Source organism: Cajanus cajan, chromosome 2 (assembly GCF_000230855.2).
Source record: "Cajanus cajan strain Asha chromosome 2, NIPB_CcT2T_4, whole genome shotgun sequence".
Taxonomy (NCBI): domain Eukaryota; kingdom Viridiplantae; phylum Streptophyta; class Magnoliopsida; order Fabales; family Fabaceae; genus Cajanus; species Cajanus cajan.
The window spans coordinates 10028466-10052218 of record NC_138518.1 but is presented as its reverse complement, the minus strand read 5'-3'; the positions used below and the strand labels follow the sequence as shown (position 1 = coordinate 10052218).

At 34.5% G+C, this 23753-nt stretch overlaps 1 protein-coding gene and 3 pseudogenes across 1 annotated transcript; 1 reads left to right on the top strand and 3 right to left on the bottom strand.

Annotated features, from left to right (window-relative positions):
- The first annotated feature begins 3702 nt into the window (after positions 1-3702).
- Positions 3703-7236, top strand: LOC109815420 (uncharacterized). The gene is made up of 4 exons (XM_083067896.1): positions 3703-5187; positions 5654-5738; positions 5884-5964; positions 6844-7236. The coding sequence occupies exons 1-4, from the start codon at positions 5062-5064 to the stop codon at positions 7203-7205; spliced, it is 654 nt and encodes a 217-aa protein (XP_082924022.1). The 5' UTR covers positions 3703-5061; the 3' UTR covers positions 7206-7236.
- Positions 7237-10273: 3037 nt separating this feature from the next.
- LOC114916987 (AT-hook motif nuclear-localized protein 17 pseudogene) lies at positions 10274-10660 on the bottom strand (annotated as a pseudogene).
- A 1472-nt stretch (positions 10661-12132) lies between these two features.
- LOC145954143 (receptor-like protein kinase FERONIA pseudogene) lies at positions 12133-16944 on the bottom strand (annotated as a pseudogene).
- Positions 16945-17090: 146 nt separating this feature from the next.
- LOC145954141 (receptor-like protein kinase FERONIA pseudogene) lies at positions 17091-20305 on the bottom strand (annotated as a pseudogene).
- Between the last annotated feature and the right edge of the window lie 3448 nt (positions 20306-23753).

The following is a 23753-nucleotide window of genomic DNA, read 5'->3' as shown; positions in this document are numbered from 1 at the left end:
GTTGTTTCTGCGTTTGAGGCTGTTCTGCTCCTTCTCACTGCTTGCTTTTTCTACCTCTTTTGTGCCTGCCGCTTTTGATTTTCATGTAACTACTCTCTTCTCTTGTGTAAATCAACTTGTTACATTACATTCCCCATGCAAACGCACCTTTCTAGCTTTCGTATTTTAATTCATGTCTATAACGGATACGATTGTGGGATGTTACATTTCATGGATTGTTAAAAAATTAATCTAGGATTTTGGTATTCCTTATGTAACAAATTTTATACTATACAGAAACTTTTAACGTAACACATGGATGTAAAAATTTTCAAAAACTGAAACTTAATTCAGACTCGCTTGCTTGTGTGGATGGAAAAGAAATGTGATGTGTAGTGTAAGGTAAGAAAATTTCTCGCTTTTGGTGGGTTAGTGTAGATTCGGAGAGAGCAATTAATTAATCTAGTTCTTTCTAAGAGCTTCTTCAACACTACTAAGCAACCGTTCGTAATTAACTTTTCTTTTTTTTTTTCATTGGAGATGGTGTTGTCGGCACTTAGGATTGATCCATGAGGTTTGTTATGATTAAAGAAATTATTACGACTAATATAAATCAACGTACTGGTGCAAAATCCCGGGGGGAAACCATGACGAAGTATAAGTAAGAAAGTTAAAAATATGGCTAGGTAATTTTTTAAGAAAAAATATTCTCTACACCCATGATCAACCAAAAAGGAAATTAACAATGCCCGATCAAAAAATAAAACTCGTTTTTTATATCTCAAGTATTTCGATTGTGTTATTTTAATCTCAATGTTCTAATTAAAATATTTTAATTTTACAAATATTATAATTATATAATTTTAATTTTTAAATTTTAATTGAACAATTTTAATCATTTACGTATTGTAAATGTACAATTTTAATTTGTTAAGTATCATAATTTTATAATTTTTAACCTATTTAAATTACATATATTATAATTTTTTATTCATGTATTTGATGATATATATTTATTATTTTTAAAATTAATAACTAATAATATATGTAACTTGAATGAGTCAAAAATTGTATAATTGTGATACTTAAGTGACTAAAATCACAAAATTATAATATTTGAGAAATTAATTAAAATTGTTCAATTAAAATTTGAGAGACTAAAATCATACAATTACAAATATATATATATATATATATATATATATATATATATATATATATTTATAAAAGAGAAAAAACGTATTTGAATCAAAAATAAAAAATCACAAAAAAGCCAAAGATATTGAGAAATCTAATAACAAAAATAAGAAAAATAATCATAATCAGAAGAAAAAGATGAAATTATTGCTACACATTGATTTTTTAATCGGTTTAAAATTTTAAAGTAAATTTAAATAGGTAAAAACAGTTTTATCTTTTCTTTTCTTCTCAAAAATGCAGTTTTATCTATGATCTATAATTTCTTAAACCTCTATAATCTATTCTATAATTTAATCTATAAAAGTGATATATTATTTTGGTAGTCCACATTTTATTTGTCCTCTTTTACTTTTTAACTATTGTGTACAATTATTTTACTATTATACAGTTAATTACATACTCTCATTTTATCATTTATTTTTTTATAATTTTTGTTTACTTTTTAAAATAACTGATTATCTAAAATTATTTTACTCAATAATTAATGATTATATATATATATATATATATATATATATATATAATATAGAAGCTTATGATTTTTATTATCTTGTAATTTAATATTAGATTTCTTTTGATTATAAAACATAGTAAATAAAATCTAAAATCTGTATCAGTTTCTTTGATAAAAATATTTAATTAATTTTAATATTTAATAAATTTAATATCAAAATATTTATTTGGATTTGAATTATAATTATTATAATCTTTTAATTTAATATTAGATATTTTTTGATTATAAAACATAATAAGTAAAATATAAAATCTGTAATAATTTATTTGATACAAATATTTAATATCAGAATATTTATTATAATTTTAGTTATGATTTTTATAATCTTTTGATTTAATATTAGATTTCTTTTAATTATAATATTTTAATGTATTTTATTTGAAATATCAGTTAAAATATTTTATTATCTTTTCATTTTAATTTATTATAAAATAATTAGAATATTTAATTTAACATTATTAAAAAATAACATTATAAGATTTAATTTATTTATTTTTATTTTTTATTATAATACTTTTAGTCACTGTATTGATAAAAAAAATATTTTTAATTAAAATATATTTTAAAATTTTAGTTAATTCATTATCATTCACTAACTTTATTAAAAAGAAATAAAATATAATTTATTTTCAATTAATTTAATAAAATAAAAACTTTAAAATAAATATTTAAAATTTATAAAAATTTCTTAAATATAAATATTTAATTAATTTTAATATATATTAAATTTAATATTAAAAAATTTATTATAATTTTAGTTATAATTTTTATTATATTTTAATTTAATATTAAATTTCTTTTGAGTATAAAACATATTAAATAAAATTTAAAATCTGTATTAATATCTTTTGATAAAAATATTTAATTAATTTTAATATAAAATAAATTTAATATCAAAATATTTATTATAATTTGAGTTATAATTTTTATAATCTTTTAATTTAATATTAACTGAAGTTAACATGATTGAGATTATGGGTTTTTTCCAGTTTCGGACTCATAAATCCATTATCAGATACCAAGGCCAACCCAGCTAGCTAACTCAACAGTGGGCTAGGTTAAAACAACACAGCTCCTTCCGAAATATAACAACACAGCGCCACTCCCAATTCACAGCGCCGCTCCCTCCGCCGGCTCTTGCCCTAGCAGACATTCGGGAAATCTGCTCCCTCGCCGGCCACGACACCTCCTTCTCTGGTAGTTATTTCATCGCTTCTCTGCTCTGTTTCTCGCTTTCATTCTCCCTCACTTTTTATACTTTATTTTTTTAAACTCATTCTTCTCAAGATCCTTTTCTAACGATTGATTTACGAACATACAGGCAAAAAGTGTTAAGTTATGTGGTGAATCAATGAAGTAAAATATTACTGCTATGATTCCTTTGCTTTTCAATTAATTTGTTCAAAGAGCCAATTTGGAAATTCTATGTCTTTAGCTTTTCTGTCTCCTCTTATTTTGTTTAAGCTGCATACTTGTTTGCCTAAATTGTAAAAATAAGCTTCGTTCAACAGTTGCCTCCCATTGTATTTTTTTTTTTTATAACTTTTTTCTGACATTAATATTGTAAATTCTTTAATATTGTGTTCAATTTTTATAGATAAAAAAAGATATAAAAACACTTATTTTAGCTGAACATCACCAACATAGCCACGCATAGGATTATATAGCAGACTTAGTTACTTGTTATTAAATTTCAGCAGAAAAATGTTACTGATATGATATAGTCTAACACTTAGTATGTTTCTTTTGTTATTTATATATTATATTATATATTATTCAACCATTAAAGCTATTTAAAACAAATAAGAATTAAGTGTCAAAATTGACTAAGTTAATTAGTATTTTATTTGCGATTTATTTAAATGATTAAATTAAATATTTAATAAAATAAATATGCAAATAAAATTTTAATTACACAACAAAAATTAATTTCCTTTAAAATATTTTTGTTTAAAAAATGTTGAAAGAAGGGTAGTGCAAACATCAAACTGGACTTGAGCCCAAAAGGTAATTAACACTACTTTAAGCCCAAACTCATTTACCCAGAAAAGGCCCAAACCCATTAATGTCTAAGAAAGACTGAAAACTTACTCGGACAACACTATAGATTATGATCATTAATTATATAATAAAGGATGGTGGTGAGAGGCTGAGGTAAATTGGTGCTGTTATGCCATATATAGATAGTCAACACTCTTTGCAGAAGGTAATAATAATAATAATAATAAACTGCACATTAACTTTAAATCCCTAATTACTTTTTATTTATTTGGTAATATATGTTGGTACAGCCTCTTCCATTGTTTTGCACCTCTTCGTTTGGCGACAACCGCAAGTGCGCTGTTTCCACTTTCCGGTAACTCTCTCCCTTTACGTTTTTCCTATTCCTTCTACGCAACTCATCATTCTCACTTTGACTTTTGCTGCATACCTTCCTTTACTTCATACCAATGTATTACACTTTCTCCTTCAAAACCAAACTCAACTTATACTACGTCACTAAGATTTTCGTTACTTTTTTCCCCTAAAAAAATATAGAAGCTAAAGTCAATTACCCCAACCAAAGCCGTTGGTTGGTTTGTATCATATTCCCCAAATTAGACCAAACCAAACCGTAATTTACTTTTTCAGTGGATTTTTTTTTTGTTTTTTGTATTGATTGATAGTGTCTCTCTAGGGTTCAGAGTTTTTTTCTTCTTTCTATGCGACTGTGAACATGTTTGTGTGTTTCGTTGTGCTTAGATTAGATAAATAATTTTGCTGCTAGAGCTTTTGTTTGAGAGAAAAGAAAAGTTGTTATTGCTCAAAATCAATTAGTTATCAAACAAGCACTTAAACGGTTTCAGCTCTACGATTTTTCCTCTTCTTTTAATCTTTTCTTCCCTGTCCTTGTCCTGAACAAGTTTGAGTTCCCATATGGCACTGAATTCCCAATTGTGTGATCTTGTGACTAATACAATGGTGGGGAGTGGGGGGGTTCTTATTGTAACTTGATAAAGTGGAGGTGCTCAAGACAAACATATTTGAATATTAAGCTTTTGCTGATGAACATGATGTTACTGTTAGTTTTACTGTTAATGATTGCCGTGTTTCTTTTAATATTGAATCAAACATTGTAATGGGTAGGAGAAAAATTCTTTTGCCCCTGTTCTACTGTTGTTTAATTTCCCATCATTGACCGACTGCTGTAATGGAATATGGAGATTCCATCATGCTGTTTATAATCCAACCCAGTTTGGTAGCAGACTATATTTATCTGCATTTGAACATATTAGTTGTTTATTATTTTCCAGTATTTGATTTTCTGGTTTTTCTGTCTTTCTCTATCTTTTATTGTGGGGTAGGATCTTTAGGCTCTGCGAAAGTCAATGGTGGATATGAAGGGCACAGAAGGCTACAAGCCTTCCGCAGAATATGTGGAAGACAGCAACGAAGCACTCATTAACTTGACTGACTCAACCGAGCTTTTGCTTCTTAAGCTGCCTTTCTCCAACGTAAGTTTGTCTTTATGCTTATGATTTGCTTATGGGATGTGAAGCATTTTGTTTAAAAATATAGTACTTGTTTGGATACCCCTTTGCTTGTGACTTCAGTCATGGTATCAAACAATTAACTTCTTTTTGGTCAATCCTCTCTACTAAGCTTATTTTTTCTTTTGTTAGAATCTTTTTGCATACATGTTTCATGTTAATTTTTGTTGTGTTAGATCTCATTAAAGAGTGTGGAAAAATTCATCCCTGTGTAATACCTCTTTCCATTTGCTAGTGTGTTTTCCCTCGTAAAATTGATCAATTTCTATAATTATGTGAGGTTTCATTCCATTCAAATGAGCTGGTATCTGTATTGGGATTGGTGGTGTTTCCTTCCATCTAGGATTTAGATGGTAGAAGAGCCTCTGCTTGATTTTATGTTGATCACTGCCATCATTATCTCACTTGATGTGTGTAATTTGTTGGTCAGGATTTTTTATCTGACATACATGGGCAGAAATTGTTTCTCACACTTCAGAATAATGGTAAACTACCCAACTTCGAGGGTTCATCAGGTAAATAAAGTGATCAGCTGTGACATCATCAATGCTCTGTTCTCTCCTTCAATTTCTGCTTCTTGATATTCATAATAGCATTTTTTTTTGTGTGATAAGAATATGATTTTTTGCAAGTGCCTTAATTTTCATGTTATGTTGGCAGGTAAAGTATATGATTTTGTAAGCTTTGCTGCTCAAGAGCCGGACGAAACGGTTTTTGTTTCCTCTACTGAACCAAAATTAGGTAAGCATCAATATTTTCTATTACTCATATATGAAGGATGACAACTACAGCAAGGTAAAAGTGATGTCAACATAGCAGTCTTAATTGAGTACATAGCTTTTCACTATGGTGTTGGACATACTTGCTGCAACATCCAAAAGATAGTTCCTCAATATATGTTTTTTTTGCTTAATATAGTTTGGGTTAAAGAGTTGTGAGAGTAAGAGCTCATTTGCTTCAGTTTTTTAGATCACTTTTAAAAATATTTGTGTGTTTAACCTTTAAAAAATCAGAATCTGAAAAATGTCTTGTTGCTTATTATTTTTTAGAAGCTACTTTGAGTAGCTTTTGAAAAACATCTATAACTTGATCCTTATCTCTGCCAAAATGGCGAACTATCCCATTCTCCAATTCAATATCTGCTTGTAATTTTCATGGATTTCAAGTATGGTTTCTGTCCTTATTATGTGCACGAGGAAACCTGTGTCCAGATGTTTTTTTTTGTTTAATTTGTTCTGTCGGTGTTGTTTTTATTAAAAAAAAGTATATGTATGATTCCAATATTAATGTATATGGGAAGTTATAATGTGAGTAGCCAATGATTACTTCTTTACTTGTGAACTTAACCTGTATGTTTTTTTTCTTTGGCAATGTTTTTCAGAATGTGTTTTGGATTCATGACTTGGATCTCACTTCCATTATTGGTTTTTCTCCCGTTTATATTGTATTGGATTTTCCCTTGTTGTATTTGATCACTTTTCATGTCGCGTCTCTCAAGTTTGGCTTTTGTGTGTTGTAATAGTAGTAATAGTAGTAGGTAGTTTTAATTCTTATAGTTTTTTAGTTTTATTTCTTTTAGTTCAAGCACCAAGATAAATGTTTTCTTTTGCTTTACTGCAGCAAAGATTTCGATGCGAGTTTCCACTGTCCATTACTCTGATCCTAAAGAACTTGAAAAGCTCAATTCAACCAATAAAAGACACGCCCATCGAAATTCTTCTGGAGTCACAGGGACAACTTCATCTCGGTATTTTCCTATGCAAAGTGGTGGACATGCAGCTTCATCAAAAGGTAGCAGACAGAAAAGCTCTTTATCTGAAGTTGGTGATCCATCAAGTATTTCAAAAAGAAGCCACGTGTCTAAAACTAAGTCCAAATCTATTGTGTCTGAGGTTTCACATGGTCAAAGCACTGGCATTTCCTCTATGCCCCCAGATCATTCTCATGAAAGAAAATTAAAGAAAAGAAAACATAAGGAATAATGTTTTCTACACTCGCTATTGGCTTATTTACAGTGTACATGCATTTCTCAGGCCGTTAAATATGTCCCGAAAGAATAGTTCTTGACTTTTATGTTGCAGAAGGATGATAAAATTTAAATGCTTGCATTCTCTTTGTCTCTAAATTTTTTTTTTGTTTTTTTGCAAATTTTCATCTGGTTCAGTTTGACAATGTTCACTGATGTAAGGACCCATAGTGTTAAATTTTCATTTTTGTAATGCTCACTGGCATTTACTCTGAATATTTGGAAGGAAAGTTTTGTCATCCAGTCTTACCTATATTCATACCAAAATGTAGCACCTTTTATATTTTTCTCATCTGTCTTCCCGTTTGTGTACTGAAGGACGATATTAATTTTGTTGTGGCATTTTTATTTTATGGCCATAATATCTTTTAAGAATGATGATTTTTCTTGACTATTTTAGCTAATTCAAATTGTAATTAACCATTTTTAAGGATGTATACCAGTTTATTCTTATAATATTAATCATTTAACTCTTATTAATTATAATATCCATTAGTTTATAATATTTATCTATAAAATTAGATTAAATAATTTATTTATAAAATGACAAACAACCTAGTTGTATAAATATTACTTAGAATCATTTTTTAAATAAAAAAAACTTACAAGAAAAGTCTTTTAAGTTATAAAAATGCTATTTAGTGGGTCATTTTTATATCTGGAAGACTTTATATAAAAAAAAAGTTTATGATGTGTGATGTAGGCAAAAAATGTGAATCAATTGTAATTGGGCAATTGCATATATGTGAATAAAGTAACCTGTTCCCATGTTTGAGATTATTATACACGTTTGCCTTGTACTCTTAAAAAAAAAAAACGAGAGGTCAAGACTTATATAAAAAGCGTAAAGAGAGCTCTGAACCTATTTAATCACCCAAGTGTAGGGGACAGTGATTGACCCATCAGCCACAAAATTGTCATCACAGCTCTCAGAAGTGCACCAGTCGGGAATCGAGCCCGGGTCTGGACCGCGGCAGTGTACTATTCTGCCACTAGACCACTGGTGCTGCGAACGATAGTTTATGCATTATTTACAAAATAAAGAGTGTATTAACAGGAAAATTCAAGGCTTTATATATGAATTACATTGACTTATAGGCACTGGCACTGCAATCGTTGGTGTACTGCATTGCATAATTTGCATTGATTGAATAACATAAAAATAGTTGAATAAACAAGATTTTTTTTTCTTTTTTATGTATTTATTTAGGAAAGAAAATATAGACAAAATATATAGGATTAAAAATTATTCTTTAATGCATAAAAAATGAGTTTGAAAGTATTTTCAAATACAAAATTTCATTAATATATTAAAATATTCATCATTATTATAAAATAAAAGGATAATAATTTTATTTTTCAATTACTTATTTTCTCAATCAAATAAGAAAACTATTGTTATTTTCTCTTTATCTACGTATGTACAAAAAGATGGTTAATTTATTTTTCTTTTTCTTTTTTCGAAATAGAATATATCTACTGCATAGAAATTAATTATCATAATATTCCTGTATTAATATAATAACATAATTAGATATTAAGTATTATACTATTGAAACAAATATTAAGTTACAATTTTTTTTTTATTGTTCATACAAAATGAGTGTTATTATTTTAATATTTTATTTACGATCAATTAATTAATATTATCATTTATATGATACAGTAATTAATATAAATTTAGAGTATATAATATAAATTACTTTTTACAAAATATGTAAATGTTTTTCATTTTCCTAAACTTATGCATTTAGTTTTTTAATCTACAACTTAAAACCTTAAATTTTTTAAACATATCAAATAGTATGTTAAAAACAATAAATGATACATATATAATCGGAATCTGAAAGGAAAAAAAATTAAAAATTGTTTGATAAAAAATATATGTTGACGTTATTTTTTTTAATTAATTTTATTTTTATATTTAAGTAATTTAATTCATATATGATTTATTTTATACTATTAATTATTTTTTATATTTTATATTTTTAATAATTTATTTAAATAATATTTATGATATTTTATTCTTTCAAATTTTAAATTATTTAGTCATTTTATTTTTGTTTTATATATTCTAATTTATTTGTAATAATATTATTATATATTTAAATAATTTAATTTTAATAATTTTTTAAGTATATTTTTATCTTTTCACTTAAAATTTTTGAATTTCTATATTTTAATTTTAATAATTTTTTAAGTATATTTTTTGTCTTTTTGTCTTAAATTTTTGAATTTCTATATTATAATTTTAATAATTTTTTATTTCTATTATTTATTAATTTTTTTCTTTTTTTTTAATATTTTATAATATTATTGAAATCTTATAATTTTAATCTCTATAATTTTATCTTACTTTTTATTTTATAAATATAATTTAGATTATTCATTTTATAATTAAATTATTATTTTTTTAAATCTTTTATGATTTTACATAGAAACATGTATTGAAACCCCTCGATCCTTGAGGGTACCGTAGCAACTCCCTATTTTATACTATTAATTATAGGGAACTGATACCGTACCTATCAAAATAGAAGGATTTTGGTACATCACATTATATGAACAAATAAATTTTAAAAAATAAATTCAAAATAACATAAATTTTATATTAAAAATTTGTATAAAATAAAATCAAAAAAACTAATTCATACGATAAATTTAAACAAGTTATCACCAAAGAAAAATTAAAATATATTAACAAAATATTAATATTAAACTTTTTAATTATAATAGATGCTATATTAAGATATAAATTAAAAAATATAAAAATAATATAAAGATACAGATAAATTATTAAAAATATAAAATAAAAATAAAACAAGTAATTATAAAAATATAAAATAAAAACAAAATGATTGTTCCGGTACCCCACAATTATAGTGGGTACCGCAGAATTGCTCATGAGAATTTCTACGGTACCTCTATAAAAGAAGAGTATCGGTACTGTTGATGATGTGTCATTTACGTGTCATTATTTTAAATCCAAGTCATTTATAATTTTTATTTATCTAAAATTCACATCTACGTCAAATAAATGGTTAGTATGAAGTTCACGTTTTTTAATTTTTTTTTTTGGAATCTTTCTGGCTTCCTGTTTCTTCCCTCTCTTCCTGGTTCTTTCACGCCGACGATCTGGTCCTGCGAGCCGGCGAGCGAGACGGCGAAGGCGGAGAGTGCGATTGCCGGCGAGTCGTGGAGGAGGAGCGCGGCAGAGAGGGAGAGGACATCAAAGCGGCCGTGGAAAGTGACGGTGGCGCCGGGGGTGACGGAGGGTTGACGAAGAGTGACGTTGGTGACGGTTCCCGAACCGGACAGGACGCATAGGCCCGTGTTCTTTCTGCGGCTGAACCGCGCTAGGGCCTCGACCACGTCGCTTCCGCCCGGGATTTCTAAAATAAAAGGGGTCATAGCGGGCTCGGGCTCCCGAGTTATAACGAGTGGCGGTTTGGGCTTGTTTTTGGAGCCGGGAGGGCGGCCCCTAGGGCACCTGACCACTTCAATTGTGGCCCCGTCACCAGTGGAGGCGGAGGCGGCGTTGGGGCCGGCGTGGTGGTCCTCGGGCGTTTAACATTCCCGGGAATAGTATTTTTTAGTTTAGGGTTTAATTATTTCTGTTTGTGATCTGGTTTGTGTAAAAAAGAGGGCTCTGTTTTAGATTTTCTCATGTGCTTTTTATTCCCCTTTCATTTTTGGATTAACTATATTGATAAAATGTCTTGGGAAAAAATGTTAATTAGGTTAGATATGACTCCCTGATTACAGTGTTTTCTCTTTGTTATCTAGTTGAATGGATTCTGCAGTATTGTATATGACATGATTTGGGTGTACTTTAACAAGATTATTGGCGTTCTGTGATATTATTGTTTTCCGTTTTAATGCTTGTTTGTTTTGATATTTTTATTGGCAGAATTTATGTGTTTTTGCTGTCCCAAGGTGTGTAGATGATTATTATTTCAGGAATTGAGAATTTTGATCTTTTATCCATCAACTATTTTGTTTCTCAAACAAAGTAGAAAGCTACTTCCATGAGTTTATCAGGATTCCGTTTTTGAGAGCTAATTTGGTTTCATTGCTACATATGATAATTTTTGGCTCAATAATAATTTATTTACTTGGTGAATATGTTTGTTTTAGTTTTTTGCAAAAGATTTAACCTGCATTTGACCTAAAATATGAATTTGGACTGGACTATCCTGTAATATGTAGACTGAACTTTTATTCTTTTTGGGTCATGTGTTAAGGGATTTGGGAGTTCTTATCTTTTGGGGACTGAGTTCAAGCTATGAATATGTTTTGTTTTGTGTACCTTAATAGCTTATATAGGCCTTTGTTATACGGTAAGTTGGTAACAACCACCACCATGTGATTGCTTTGATGGTGTTGAAAATCTTAAAATGGCGTTGTTATCTCTTAATAAACCAGAAATTGAAGGTGTTTTATTTACAAATGATGGTCAAGGAATGGATGAAATTAATACTATTCCTATTTCTCGACAATAAAAAATAATTTATAATTTTTTTAGTAATATTTAAAAATTAGAAAACAACAAATATATTCTTAATTTTAATTTTTAAATAATATTTATTTACAATTACTATTTTATATATATTTAATTTTTTTAATATATATTCTAAAAATATCATATTCTATATTTTCAAAATTTAACGTATCAAATATGATATATCGAATTTGATACACATATCACATTCGTACATCATAAACAATAATATGAAAAAAATAATACTAAATATCCGTTAGAATCACATATTTCATGCACTCATGATCACCGTCACATATTTCATGCACTCATGATCACCGTAGCATATAGAAAGCTTTTACAAGTTGGAACTTATTTTCTTTAACTCATAAGAGATATGATTTTGTGTTTTTTTAAAGGATGATTATCATTTAAAAGTTGTAAAGTGTATATATATATATACTAGTATTTTACATCTTGGACATTAGTGAGAAGACGATGCTTCATTGCGCAGTTCCACTTGCAGCGCAGCCTCGAGCGTGGCAATGACTTGGTTCATGGACGGCCTCTGCGTGCCAACCTCTGATAAACAACTCAACCCAACGTTGCAAAACAACGCAAAGCACTCGGAGGAGATGTTCCCTTTCAGCGTGGGGTCCACAATGTGCTTCAGGGTCCCACTTTGGTAACAGTGTTTGACCCATTTAGCAAGCGACTCTTGTTTGGGGTCAGCGGTGTGGATGAGAGGCGGACGAGCGCACAGTACTTCAAACAGCACTACTCCAAAAGAGTACACGTCAGACTTAACCGTCAAATGCTGCCGGTTACAATACTCCGGGTCTAAGTACCCAAAGCTCCCTTTTACAGCCGTCGTGCTTACATGGGCCTGGGACGTCCCCATCGGCCCAATTCTCGATAGCCCGAAGTCCGAAACCTTCGCCACCCAGTTCTCGTCCAACAGGATGTTCGTCGTCTTCACGTCGCTGTGGATGATCGCGTGTTTCGCCGCGCAACTGTGCAGATAGTGCAGTCCGTGCGCGGCTTGGATACAAATCTGCAACCGTTGCTTCCACGGGAGAGGCGGTTTCTTCGTGCCGTAGAGATGGTCCCGGAGGTTGCCACGTGTCATGAAACGGTAGACCAGGATCTTCTCCTTGCTATTGTTGCAGTAGCCTATGAGAGAGACCAGATGGCGGTGGCGGAGCTGCGAGAGCATCTCGATCTCATTCAGGAACTCTTCGGTCCCCTGTTTCGAACTCGCTTTTAAGCGCTTTATGGCAACAACAACTGGGTAGCCACCGTTGTGGAAGTAGCCCTTGTACACGTCGCCGAATCCCCCGACGCCCACGATAGACGCCTTGTCGAAGTTGTTGGTGGCGGCTTTGATGTCCACGAGGTAGAAGCGGTGGCAGAGGAGATCAGACGAATCCCATGAATGCGCCCAAAACTTGTTTGCTAATGTTGACTTGCTTTTTGACTTGGTCCGCCAAAAGACCAAGGGTGGACACCGCTTGGAAATCCCGGACAAGAAGATGAAGTAAACGACAAGAGAGATTAAAACGACGCCAGATACTACACCTGCTACCACAATTCTCACTGTTTTGCTGCTTCTCTTTCTCTCTTGGACGGGCATGTCGTTCTGCGGGTTAGGTCCGGCGAGGTTGTTAGACCCGGCCTCGCTTATTTTGAATATCTCCACACCGTTCAAGAATGCGTTGCTACTACTCGCATAGGGCTGCATTTGGAGGAAGAGATTAACCTTTCTCTGAGTGTCATTCTGGGGAATCAAGACAGCGTAATTCTTTTGCACCGCGAGACCGTTCTGTTTCTGGCTCCATCCCATGACACCAGCTTGGTCCTCGGCCAACTCACTACCTATGTAAACGAAGAACTTTCTGTCACTTGTATTATTAGTAGTCGGGTAAGGATCGCAGAAGTGGAGCCTGAGCATGTAAGTGAAACCAGAATCAACGGGGAACACCCATGTCAACTTGAGTGTTTTGTTGCGAGTGGCGTTTGTGTCCATGTCACGCGCCGTTCTGTACAGTTCTTTGGGTGCCACGTAATCAGGATTCACGGTTATGTTCATCTTGCTATCCAAATCACCCGGTTGATCATTACTCTGTGGTGCTTTTCCTTTGATTAGATAATCTTCATCATGACCAGCCCAGTTCCTGAACAAACCTGTGTCGTTTCGTGGCGAAATTCCTTGCCCTCCGACTTTGATTCTATACTCTGTCTGAAGCGCAGTGTTGGTTCTAACGCCGAACGGCGTGTCACTCCCCACCAGCTTGAAGCCTGTGTCATTTGCTGACGTGTAATACAGATCGCCCGGCATGGAAAGTACTTCGATTCCGTTGATGAAAGCGTAGGAGTTTGGTTGTGACGGAGTGAAGCTGAGGTTGAGCCTATCACCGTCCACGTTGATGATGTATTCTTTGAAGACGGTTTTTGTCTTTTCTGCATCGGCGTTTAGGGAGGCATTAAAAGCGTTGAGGAGGGTGAATTGGTTGGAATGAACGGTGAAGGATGCGTCGGTGCGGGGAAAGTAAGGGTAGGAAGCAGGGTAAAAGAAGAGACGAAGGAATTTGGGGCCTGGAGAGACGGGGAAGGAGTAATTGAATTGGGAACGGGACAAGCGTGCTGTGGTGTAGGGGCCTTGATTGCTGGAAGGGGATTGTGTTGTTGCATTCGCTGAAACGGTGCCGTCTTGATGGGATAAGAAGAGATTTGAATTTGTATCCCCAGTCCATGTCCTTTCATCGTCGAAAGATTCAATGGTGGTCCCGCAGCTGATGGTGAAGCGGTCCACTGGTTTGTATGCTTGAAGGTGTGTGGAGAGGAACAGAATGGTCATGGTGAGTGCGAAGGAGGTGACAGTGATACTGTTGAACCTCATGGTTAACGGTGAGAGACAACATGCCAGTGAAGTTGTGAAGAGTTTTTATTATGATCATAGTAGTTGCTAGGAAGCGCGAGAGGAAGTTTCAGAGAATGTCAGTGAAACAAGGGAAGTGGCAAAACACGGCTCAATAATAATAATAATAAAATTAAAAAGAGCAAAACTCCCATAGTCCCATTACGCGTTTGGATCCCTTCCCACGAGTATTCTCAGCAGCCACTCTCCAGTCCCCAGTAGCTTTATGTACCGTGTCGTTAGATGCATCAGATGGCTGATAAAGCTAACATCGCTGACATCCTGATCACACGTGTTACAATGATCCCATCATCATTAGAAGTATGTTGTCGGCCAAGCCCAATTCGAGCATTATCAGAATTGTATGTGTTTAATTTAACAGAATTTTGTATTACGTGTATCATAAATGAGTATTGTTTGTAATTTACAAACAATGTTGTAGCATTGAAAGAGTGGTACTTTTCATTTTAACTACCTTGGGACCTACTAGTTCGATTCCCATGCAATGGAAAATTTGTTAAATGTGTGTGATGATTCGACGTAAAGAGCATTGGAGAGAAGGCATGGGACCTGGTCATTAGTAATGATGTAACTAGGCTAATATATGAATGTAAGTGTGGAAAATCTGTCTTCCCAACTAATGGGTAGGAAACAAAAATTGTCACTCTGGAAGATTGTGTTCAAACACCAAAAGGATTGACAAAAGTCTTCAAAGATGCTAGATTGATCAAGTTTAGGTTTCCTATGACAAGCAGGCCAGAAAAAGGCGAAGATTGGCCTCCAATGATTGTGAGTGACATGATTGTGTAGACTTCAGTCATGCATAAAGAACGAAGAGAAGGCATTGCATACCAGTGGAATTACATGGTTGAAAATCAGTGTAAAAAAAATACCTACCACTAAAGCTCTTTTATTCCTTAACACAGTGGTTTTGGTTTTTTATTTTTGAAAATCTCGCTATTAGATTATTAATCTTTTTCTTCCTGGCATTGTTAGTTAGCTCCTTTTCTGTTTATCTGTTAAACAGTTCAGCTACACTGACTTTGTGAAAGCAATAAATCCATAATAAAAAGAGTATGTAAAGAAAAGGAAGGATGGAACTGGCCAGAGAATATTTAAACCCCATAATATAAAGAGTCTATGTAAAGAGAGAAAGAATGGGCTAGAGAATGTTGAGGCCCGAGCCAAATAGCTTATAAATAGTAGTTACTGGTTAGGATAGGAGAGGGGAGGATTGTTAGAAACTTGTGTAGGAGAGACTCCAGAACCTCTTGAATGAACCTAGAAATTGTAAAAGATCAGTCTGCACCTCCCCCTGTGTACAGTACAACATTCTTGCTCACTTTTCAGTAACATTTCAATCTTTCTTATGTCTATGATCCAGTTTTCATCACCTTGCTAGTTATTTCCTTTTTTGCTATGCAGTTCAGTTGCAACTAATTGAACTAAACCCAGTGACCCATTGTATATAAGGTTTCAAATTCAAAATAAATTTCATTTTTACAAAATTTAAGTGTTCTAACATGTGGCATCAGTAGAAATATTTCTCTCTTCCGCATTCCAGCCTTATCCTTCTATCTCTTTTAGTGACCATTCTGAACACCGCTTCATCTCCCTCTCAAGATCCCTCTCATTCATCCAAATGAAAAACCACCGCTTGTTCTAGTTTCCCCAGTCTCCAGTTACAACAATTAGTCTCGTGTAAGGGCTCCCCAGATGAAGAAAAAATTTGACTTTGTCGATGGAACTTTTCCAATAAGATAGGAATAGGATCAACTGTATGCAGTTTGGAAGCGATACAAATCCCTGTGTTTCTCCAAAAATTGTCGCCAGTGTTATCTGGATTAATGATGCCAAAGATGTTTGGCACTATCCCAAATATCAATTTTCACAAGATGACGAGGTGTGCATCCTACGGATCCAAGGCAATATCTTTTCTCTCAAACAAGCTGATCTATCAATGACCAGCTGGATATTCTAACATTCCCCCTAACTTAGAAAATGGGAAACTAAAAAACTTGTGTAATATCCATTTGTTAAATTATAAGTGAACAACACAGGAGAAGATAGAGTGAATAACGATATACATATTCTTCCTTCCATTGTTAATTTTCATTATAGTGATTTTAAATTCTTCAGATGGGGAGAGGGCAAGAGAAGCAGAAAGCTGTCCACATACAGCAGAATCTTCTCCTCTTGATGAAAAGAGCAAGTCCTTACTGTGGGTAAACTACGTTGCTGTTGACTATTACAAGGTAGGACTTGGGCATAATATTTTTTTTCCCACCAACTTTTGCTGCTAAAGCTTAAACATTGGACTCATTCATCTTAATATTATAATTTGATAATCATTTACTACTTCCACTAGCATACATGTACTAAAGCTCTTACCCACTAGTTATAATAACAAGAATGCCACTAAGAGAATAAATTATTAGGTCGTGTTCTGCAAGAAATATATGATTAAGTCACTAGATGGAAAAATGTTACAACGAGTGAATACGTAACGCGTAAACTATACATAACGAAATTACAAAAATGTTTAAATGTATGACTTACCAAGTGTCCTTGCATTTGTCTTCATTAGGAGGACACAGAAGCAACTTGATTCCGGTACACACTAATATTACAATTATGAAACTATACAACAAATTTTGTGCCTCTAGCAAGTGTTCACATCCAATTTCATTTCATTGTCCACATTTCCAGAGCGTCGGGTCAGTTGGATTACCTCAACGCGGCTTTGGGTCCATAATTTCGGAGAAAGCGGTCCCAGACAGCAACTTTTGACTATCTTTGGGATCATAGCTATGATCTTCGCTGCTCGTAATCACACTCACCACACTACTACTCTTGTTAAAATCCGAAACCTGGCCCACGCTGGTCCCACTACTAAACATATCATCACTTTCCTCTCTTCTTTCGTTAACTTCATCAGTAACGACATAAGCATTTTCGCGCAGCTCCGCGCTCTCTTGCAGCTGTAACGCAAACTCCAGCATCCAAATGACGTCGTTCATCGACGGCCTCTGCGTCCCATCGTCTAACAAACAACTCACCCCAATCTCGCAAAATTTCCTCAGGCACCCATCCTCCCTTTCAGCGTGGGGTCCACAATCTGGCCCACCGTCCCATTTTGGTAACAGTACCTGGCCCAATCAGCGAGTGACACCTGTTTCTTCTTCGCAGTGCGGATCAGAGGCGGACGAGGGCAGAGTAGCTCAAACAACACCACTCCAAAGGAGTACACGTCAGACTTCTCAGTCAAACGCTGCCGTTTATAATACTCAGGGTCTAAATACCCAATGCTGCCCTTCACAACGGTGCTGACATGGGCCTTGGATATGCCCGTGGGCCCAATTCTGGAAAGCCCGAAGTCGGAAACCTTGGCCACCCACTTGTCATCCAACAAGATGTTGGTGGTTTTCACGTCGCGGTGGATGATCGTGTGCTTCGCGCCTGTGTGGAGATACTGCAGTCCACGCGCGGCGCCTATGCAAATCTTCAAGCGCTGCTTCCACGCGAGAGGGGGGTTATCGGTGTTGTAGAGATGCTCGCGGAGGGTGCCACGCGCCATGAAGTCGTAGATGAGGATCATCTCGTTGCTCTCGTTGCAGAATCCGATGAGGGACACGAGATGCTGGTGGCGGAGCTGCGAGAGCATCTCGATCTCGTTCATGAACTCGTTCGCCCCTTGCTGTGAACCCGGTTTGAGGCGCTTGATAGCGACCGGGGTGGAACCGCCGTCGATGTAGCCCTTGTAGACGTGGCCGAATCCCCCGACGCCGACGATGAAGACGTCGTCGAAGTTGTTGGTGGCGGATTTGATCTCGGCGAGGGAGAAGTGGCGGCAGAGATCGGACGGTAGGGAAGAATTTTGTGTGGCGGTTGACTTGGTTGCGAACGAAAGTGGACCCCACTTGGATGTCCCTGACGACTTTGACTTGTGGTAATCACTGGGCTTGCTTGTAGTGGCTCTCTTGCGTCGTAAAAACACTACGAGGAAAACCACAAAGGAGATCAAAACGACGCCGGATACCACCCCCGCCACGATGCCAATTATCGTCGTTCCGCTTACGCTGCTGCTGTTTCCCTTTTGGCCCGGTATGTTGCTCTGTGGAGTCTGAAATGGGTCCGGGTTAGGTCCGGCCAGGTTGTTAGACCCGGCCTCGCTGATTTTGAATATCTCCGCACCGTTCAAGAACGCGTCGTCATATATTGAATCCCTACTATCATTATAAGAGTGCATTTGGAGGGAGAGATTAACCTTTTTTCTGAGTATCATTTTTGGGAATTAAAACGGCGTAGTTTCTGTTCACAGCGAGACCTTTCTGATTCTGGCTCCATTTCATAACATCAGCGTGGTCCTCGGCCAACTTGGTGGCTATGTAAATAAATAACACCCTGTCACCGATGTTAGTAATATGGGGGTCAAGTTCGCAAAAGTGGAGTCTGAGCATGTAAGTGAAGCCAGAATCAACGGGAAACTCCCAAGTGAGGTTGCTGATTTTGTTGAGAGTGGCGTTTGAGCCCATGTTACGCGCTGTTCTGTACAGCTCCTTGGGTGCCACGTAATCAGGATTCACGGTTATGTTCATCTTACCATCCGTGTTAGCTGGTAGATCATTATTCTGTAAATTTTGTGTCATTAAATAATCTTGATCGTGCCCAGCCCAATTCCTTAACAAACCGCTGTCATTTCGTGGCGAGATTGCTTGCCCTCCAACTTTGATTCTATACTCTGTCTCCAGCGCAGAGCTGGTTACCACCCTGTACAACGTTTTACTTCCCACCAGCTTGAATCCTAGGTCATTTTGTGACGTGTAATAGAGATCGGTTGGCATGGACAATACCTCGATTCCATTTATGAAAGCGTAGGAGTTTGGATGCGACGGAGTGAAGCTGAGGTTGAGCCTATCACCCGTGTCCACGTTGACCACATATTCTTTGAATATGGTGTCGGTGCTTTCTGCGTCTGCGTTTAGAGAGGCATTGAAAGCGTTGAGGAGGGTGAATTGGTTTGATTCAACAGTGAAGGAGGCGTCGGAGCGGGCAAAGGAAGGATAAGAAGCTGGGTAAAAGAAGAGGCGAACGAATTTAGGACCTGCCGAGACAGGGAAGGAATAATTGAATTTGGAACGGGACAAGCGTGCTGTGGTGAAGGGGACTTCATTTGTAGAAGATTGTGTTGTTGGCTAGCTGAAACGGTGGCGTCTTGACTAGATAAGTACTTTGTATCTGAGTCCCCCGTCCATGTCCTTTCTCCGTCGAAGGATTTTCCGGTGGTGCCGCAACTGAGGGTGAAAACTTCATCTGGGGTGTACGCTTGGAGGTGTGTGGAGAGGTGGAGAAGGAGGAAGACTGTTACGGAGGTTGTGACACTCTTGAACCTCATAGTTTGCGTGAGAAACTACAATAACTCTACAAGTCAGTGATGTTGTTAAGACTTAATAGCAATTATGGTCAATGGTGGTTCGGAGTAGTTGCTAGGAAGCACGGGAGAGAGGAAAGTTCGAAGTGTTATATGTTGATATTAGTGGAAGACGATTGCGACGACTCAAGTGGCGAAAACAGGGACTTCGTTGTTATCTTCTGCTTTTTGACCTATTCAACTTTGAAAGAAGGACCATGGTATAGAAATGAGACACGATACACAACGGTCAATGGTTTGCCTACACAAAAATGCTATTATTTTGTATAAAAAAAAAATGGGGGAAAATAAAACAGTTTAGACCATGAAAAATTGAGTTTTGTCTTGTCTGCAGAATTAGTAAATTGTTGTGTGGCATGCTCAGAGAATAATCTGCTTCTCCCTTCTAGAATTTGTAGAATATTTTTCTTTACGTTCTTGGTTGATTAATTTTAAATTATTATCGATTTATTGCATTAACATTTACCTTAAGAAATTGAAAATTAAAAATGATATTGTAAATAAACAATGGTGTGTGGTAACATCATCTTTTGGTATTGTACATGTAATACTTATCTTTTCATGAGGGGTGCAGGGTGCTTATCTTTTCCACGGTCTTGTACTCTAGCGTTAGTGGCACTCGTTTGTTTCATAAAAATGACAATGATTGAATATTCTATTGAAATATGGACTTTACTAACTTACTATTCTTCAGCGTGTTCAAACGAATCCATTTTTTCATAATATCACCTCAACAAGATATGTAAACTAATAGTTTTTTAAAATTGCGAGTCCAGCAGCACTGTGAATGCTTCCAAACTCGGCAAGCATGTCAAAGAAGCAAGCAATAAACATTACTAAATTATTGTAATCTGATAGTGAAAAGGCAACTAATAGGTGAATTTGGCCGTTGCACATACATTACAAGTTATTTTTAACCAATAGAGCAGCATAAACTTTTAAGCTTATATTCTTATATGGTCAGTTGTAGACCAAAGTGCACCATCTGAAATTCGTGATAGTCAAGTGGAATGATGAATAACTTTTACTCTGTAGAAGATCTATATGTTTGGTCGTAATTGTGACAGTTTCTAATTCTAACAGTTAAATAAAATAGTAAAATGTTGTCAGCAGAGTTACTAAACAGTGTTCATGAACCGGATAAAGACAAGTTATAGTTATCATTTTTAACTCAACATTGTGCTATCAAGGATGCATGTATATTACTCTATTTGAATGGATGTTTCTTAACTAGCTCTGTCTCAAACTAAAGTTGTCTTTTTTTATTACTATGTTTACTTTTTACTAGTCTTGTTGAAAATCGGCTAGCTGATAATACACTTAAATTCAGTAAGGAGCTTGGTGATCTTTTGAAGGTTCTGATAAAAAACAAACAAAGTTCATATTAATTATTAAGTAGAGAAGTTAGAGACAATAATTCACTTCAATTAGGTGTACCAGTTACTCAGTTCCTAATCTGCTTCAACCCAAGTAAGATTCTTAATTAGGAGCATTTACTGTTGCTTTAGCTGCTGTGGTGAGAATTCCACTCAAAGCCTTCGTGGTGATCAAATAGGAATGGGCTGCCATTGAAATCCAGGCAGTATTTCGAGGTTTCTTGGTTAGTGACACTCTTTGCTGATTAGCTACTTTCATTCAGTCTTTTGCATTATCATGATGCAGTGCAGCTTGTTCTCTGTTCAACATTTTCATAGCTTTTTAGTTATTAGTATTGAGTTTACAGTGCTGAATTGTTTGAGAAGCAGAAGTGGATACTCCATGCCGTACTTGAATTATTTAAAAAATGGAATTCTAGAGAGAAAAGTAGTGCCAGGTAGGATTCCAGTTCAATTTAGAATCTGGAAACTCTCGCACACATTTATTATTATTCTCCCCTCATCTTAATTTCTGTATGAGGCAAAGCAGAAGAGAGAAATCATTGTGTTCCCAGCTACTATTGTTATTCTTCCTGTAGACATTATTTTCATCCTTTCAGGCCTAATTGTAAATATAATTCAGGTAAGATTTAATCTGCAATCATTATTATATTCTTCCTCCTTTTTGTTTTTGGTTTAATAGCCACTTTAATATTGATATTTATCTCGTTTGCGTTTACTGTAATTAATTTGCATGCACATTGCTTTGCTTCCCATCCATTAAAAGGAAAATATAACAAAATAAAACTGACTCCAACAATTATGATACATTGATATAGGATGCAATGCAAATGTCCCACAACTTGTTTTTACAAAAACTTCCTATTCTTTTGTAATATATATTTATTTTCTTCTTTTAAGGGATATATTATAATACATTGCTAAGATTATTTTTGTTCATTACCTTAATTAATTGAACTCCATATTGATTGGTTTTGGCACATTTTATTTTTTATTTGGTGACAGCTATATCTTTAATAAATTTGGTTCTTAATTTTCCCTAGTTTTGTATCAGGTGGCTTGGCAAGATTACTTTGGAGACTTGAATTTCATAGTTTCACTGTTATATACGTCTTTGAAAGATCTTGTGTACAAGTAATCAATTTTTAATCAGTGTTCTTTGTCTTATTCCGCAACCTTTTTTACTATACAGGGAAAATATTGCACCCAGATACTCTACTGGTAGTCATTTTGCCTAACATATTCATTTAGAAGCCTTTTTCTTGTTTAATTGATTGCATCTTAACACTTTCTATTAACCAAGTTTTTCCTCAAACGCAATAACTAAGTTGGAAGCCTTTGCAACTGTCACATTCAGATAAACAATTCTTTTAAAGATAAGTATGATTATGTTAAAACAAAATCTTAACTGTAAACTTTTTAAGGTTCTAGCAGTCAATTTTCATGTACTTACTGGATAAGAATGCAAAACTCTTCAAATTTTGCCTAATTCTGGTGTGAGACTTTAAATGTGTCTCTACTTTGCAAGATTTTTCTCTACTGAAGCTACATGTTTCCAGGCACAAAACATAGTACTCTTTACGATGTTCCCAACACTTGGCAAATTCCTTCGCTTTTAAGTGTAAGCTTTTCTCTAAAAATACTGAACTTCAAATCATCTTATTAGTTGGTGCCATTTCTTACAAATTATCTTCTTAGGATCAGAAGCCTGAAGCCTCAATTAAAGAAACTGATGACAAGAACTACTCACGTTAAGCCATAATGTCAGCTTTTGGCTTTTAATACATATTGGTTTTCTTCTCACTCTTCATCCTTTTTAACCTTAAGCCTGCATTTTTCCATGAATGAGATGTTGCTTAAGTTTGATCGTTGTGAAAAGTGCACATCATGCTTAAGCTCAAGTACTTTCATTCTAATTGATTCCCACAATGGCTGCCAGAGTTTAGCTATTTTCAGGGATCCTGGTTTCACCCTGGGTTTCATTACATCTTTGATAGCTAAACAAAGAGTTCCCAGAACTTCAAAAGGAAAGACATTCCTTGCCTGCTCATCAGAAAGATCAACCACCATATGGTTAGTGATCAATATTCCCGTCTTATCTGTACAGATGCAAGTCGCCAAACCCATAGTCCCACGTATCCAAATTTTGATTTGGGTCCTCTGAGCAAACAGAGGAAGAGACCATAACTGCCCCCACATTTTTTTTCAACAACTTTCTGTCCTTCATTCCCACTTATACCAACAACTAGATCTAAAGATTAACCAATTATGGACACATCTTCTTTGCAAGAAGGGTCAAA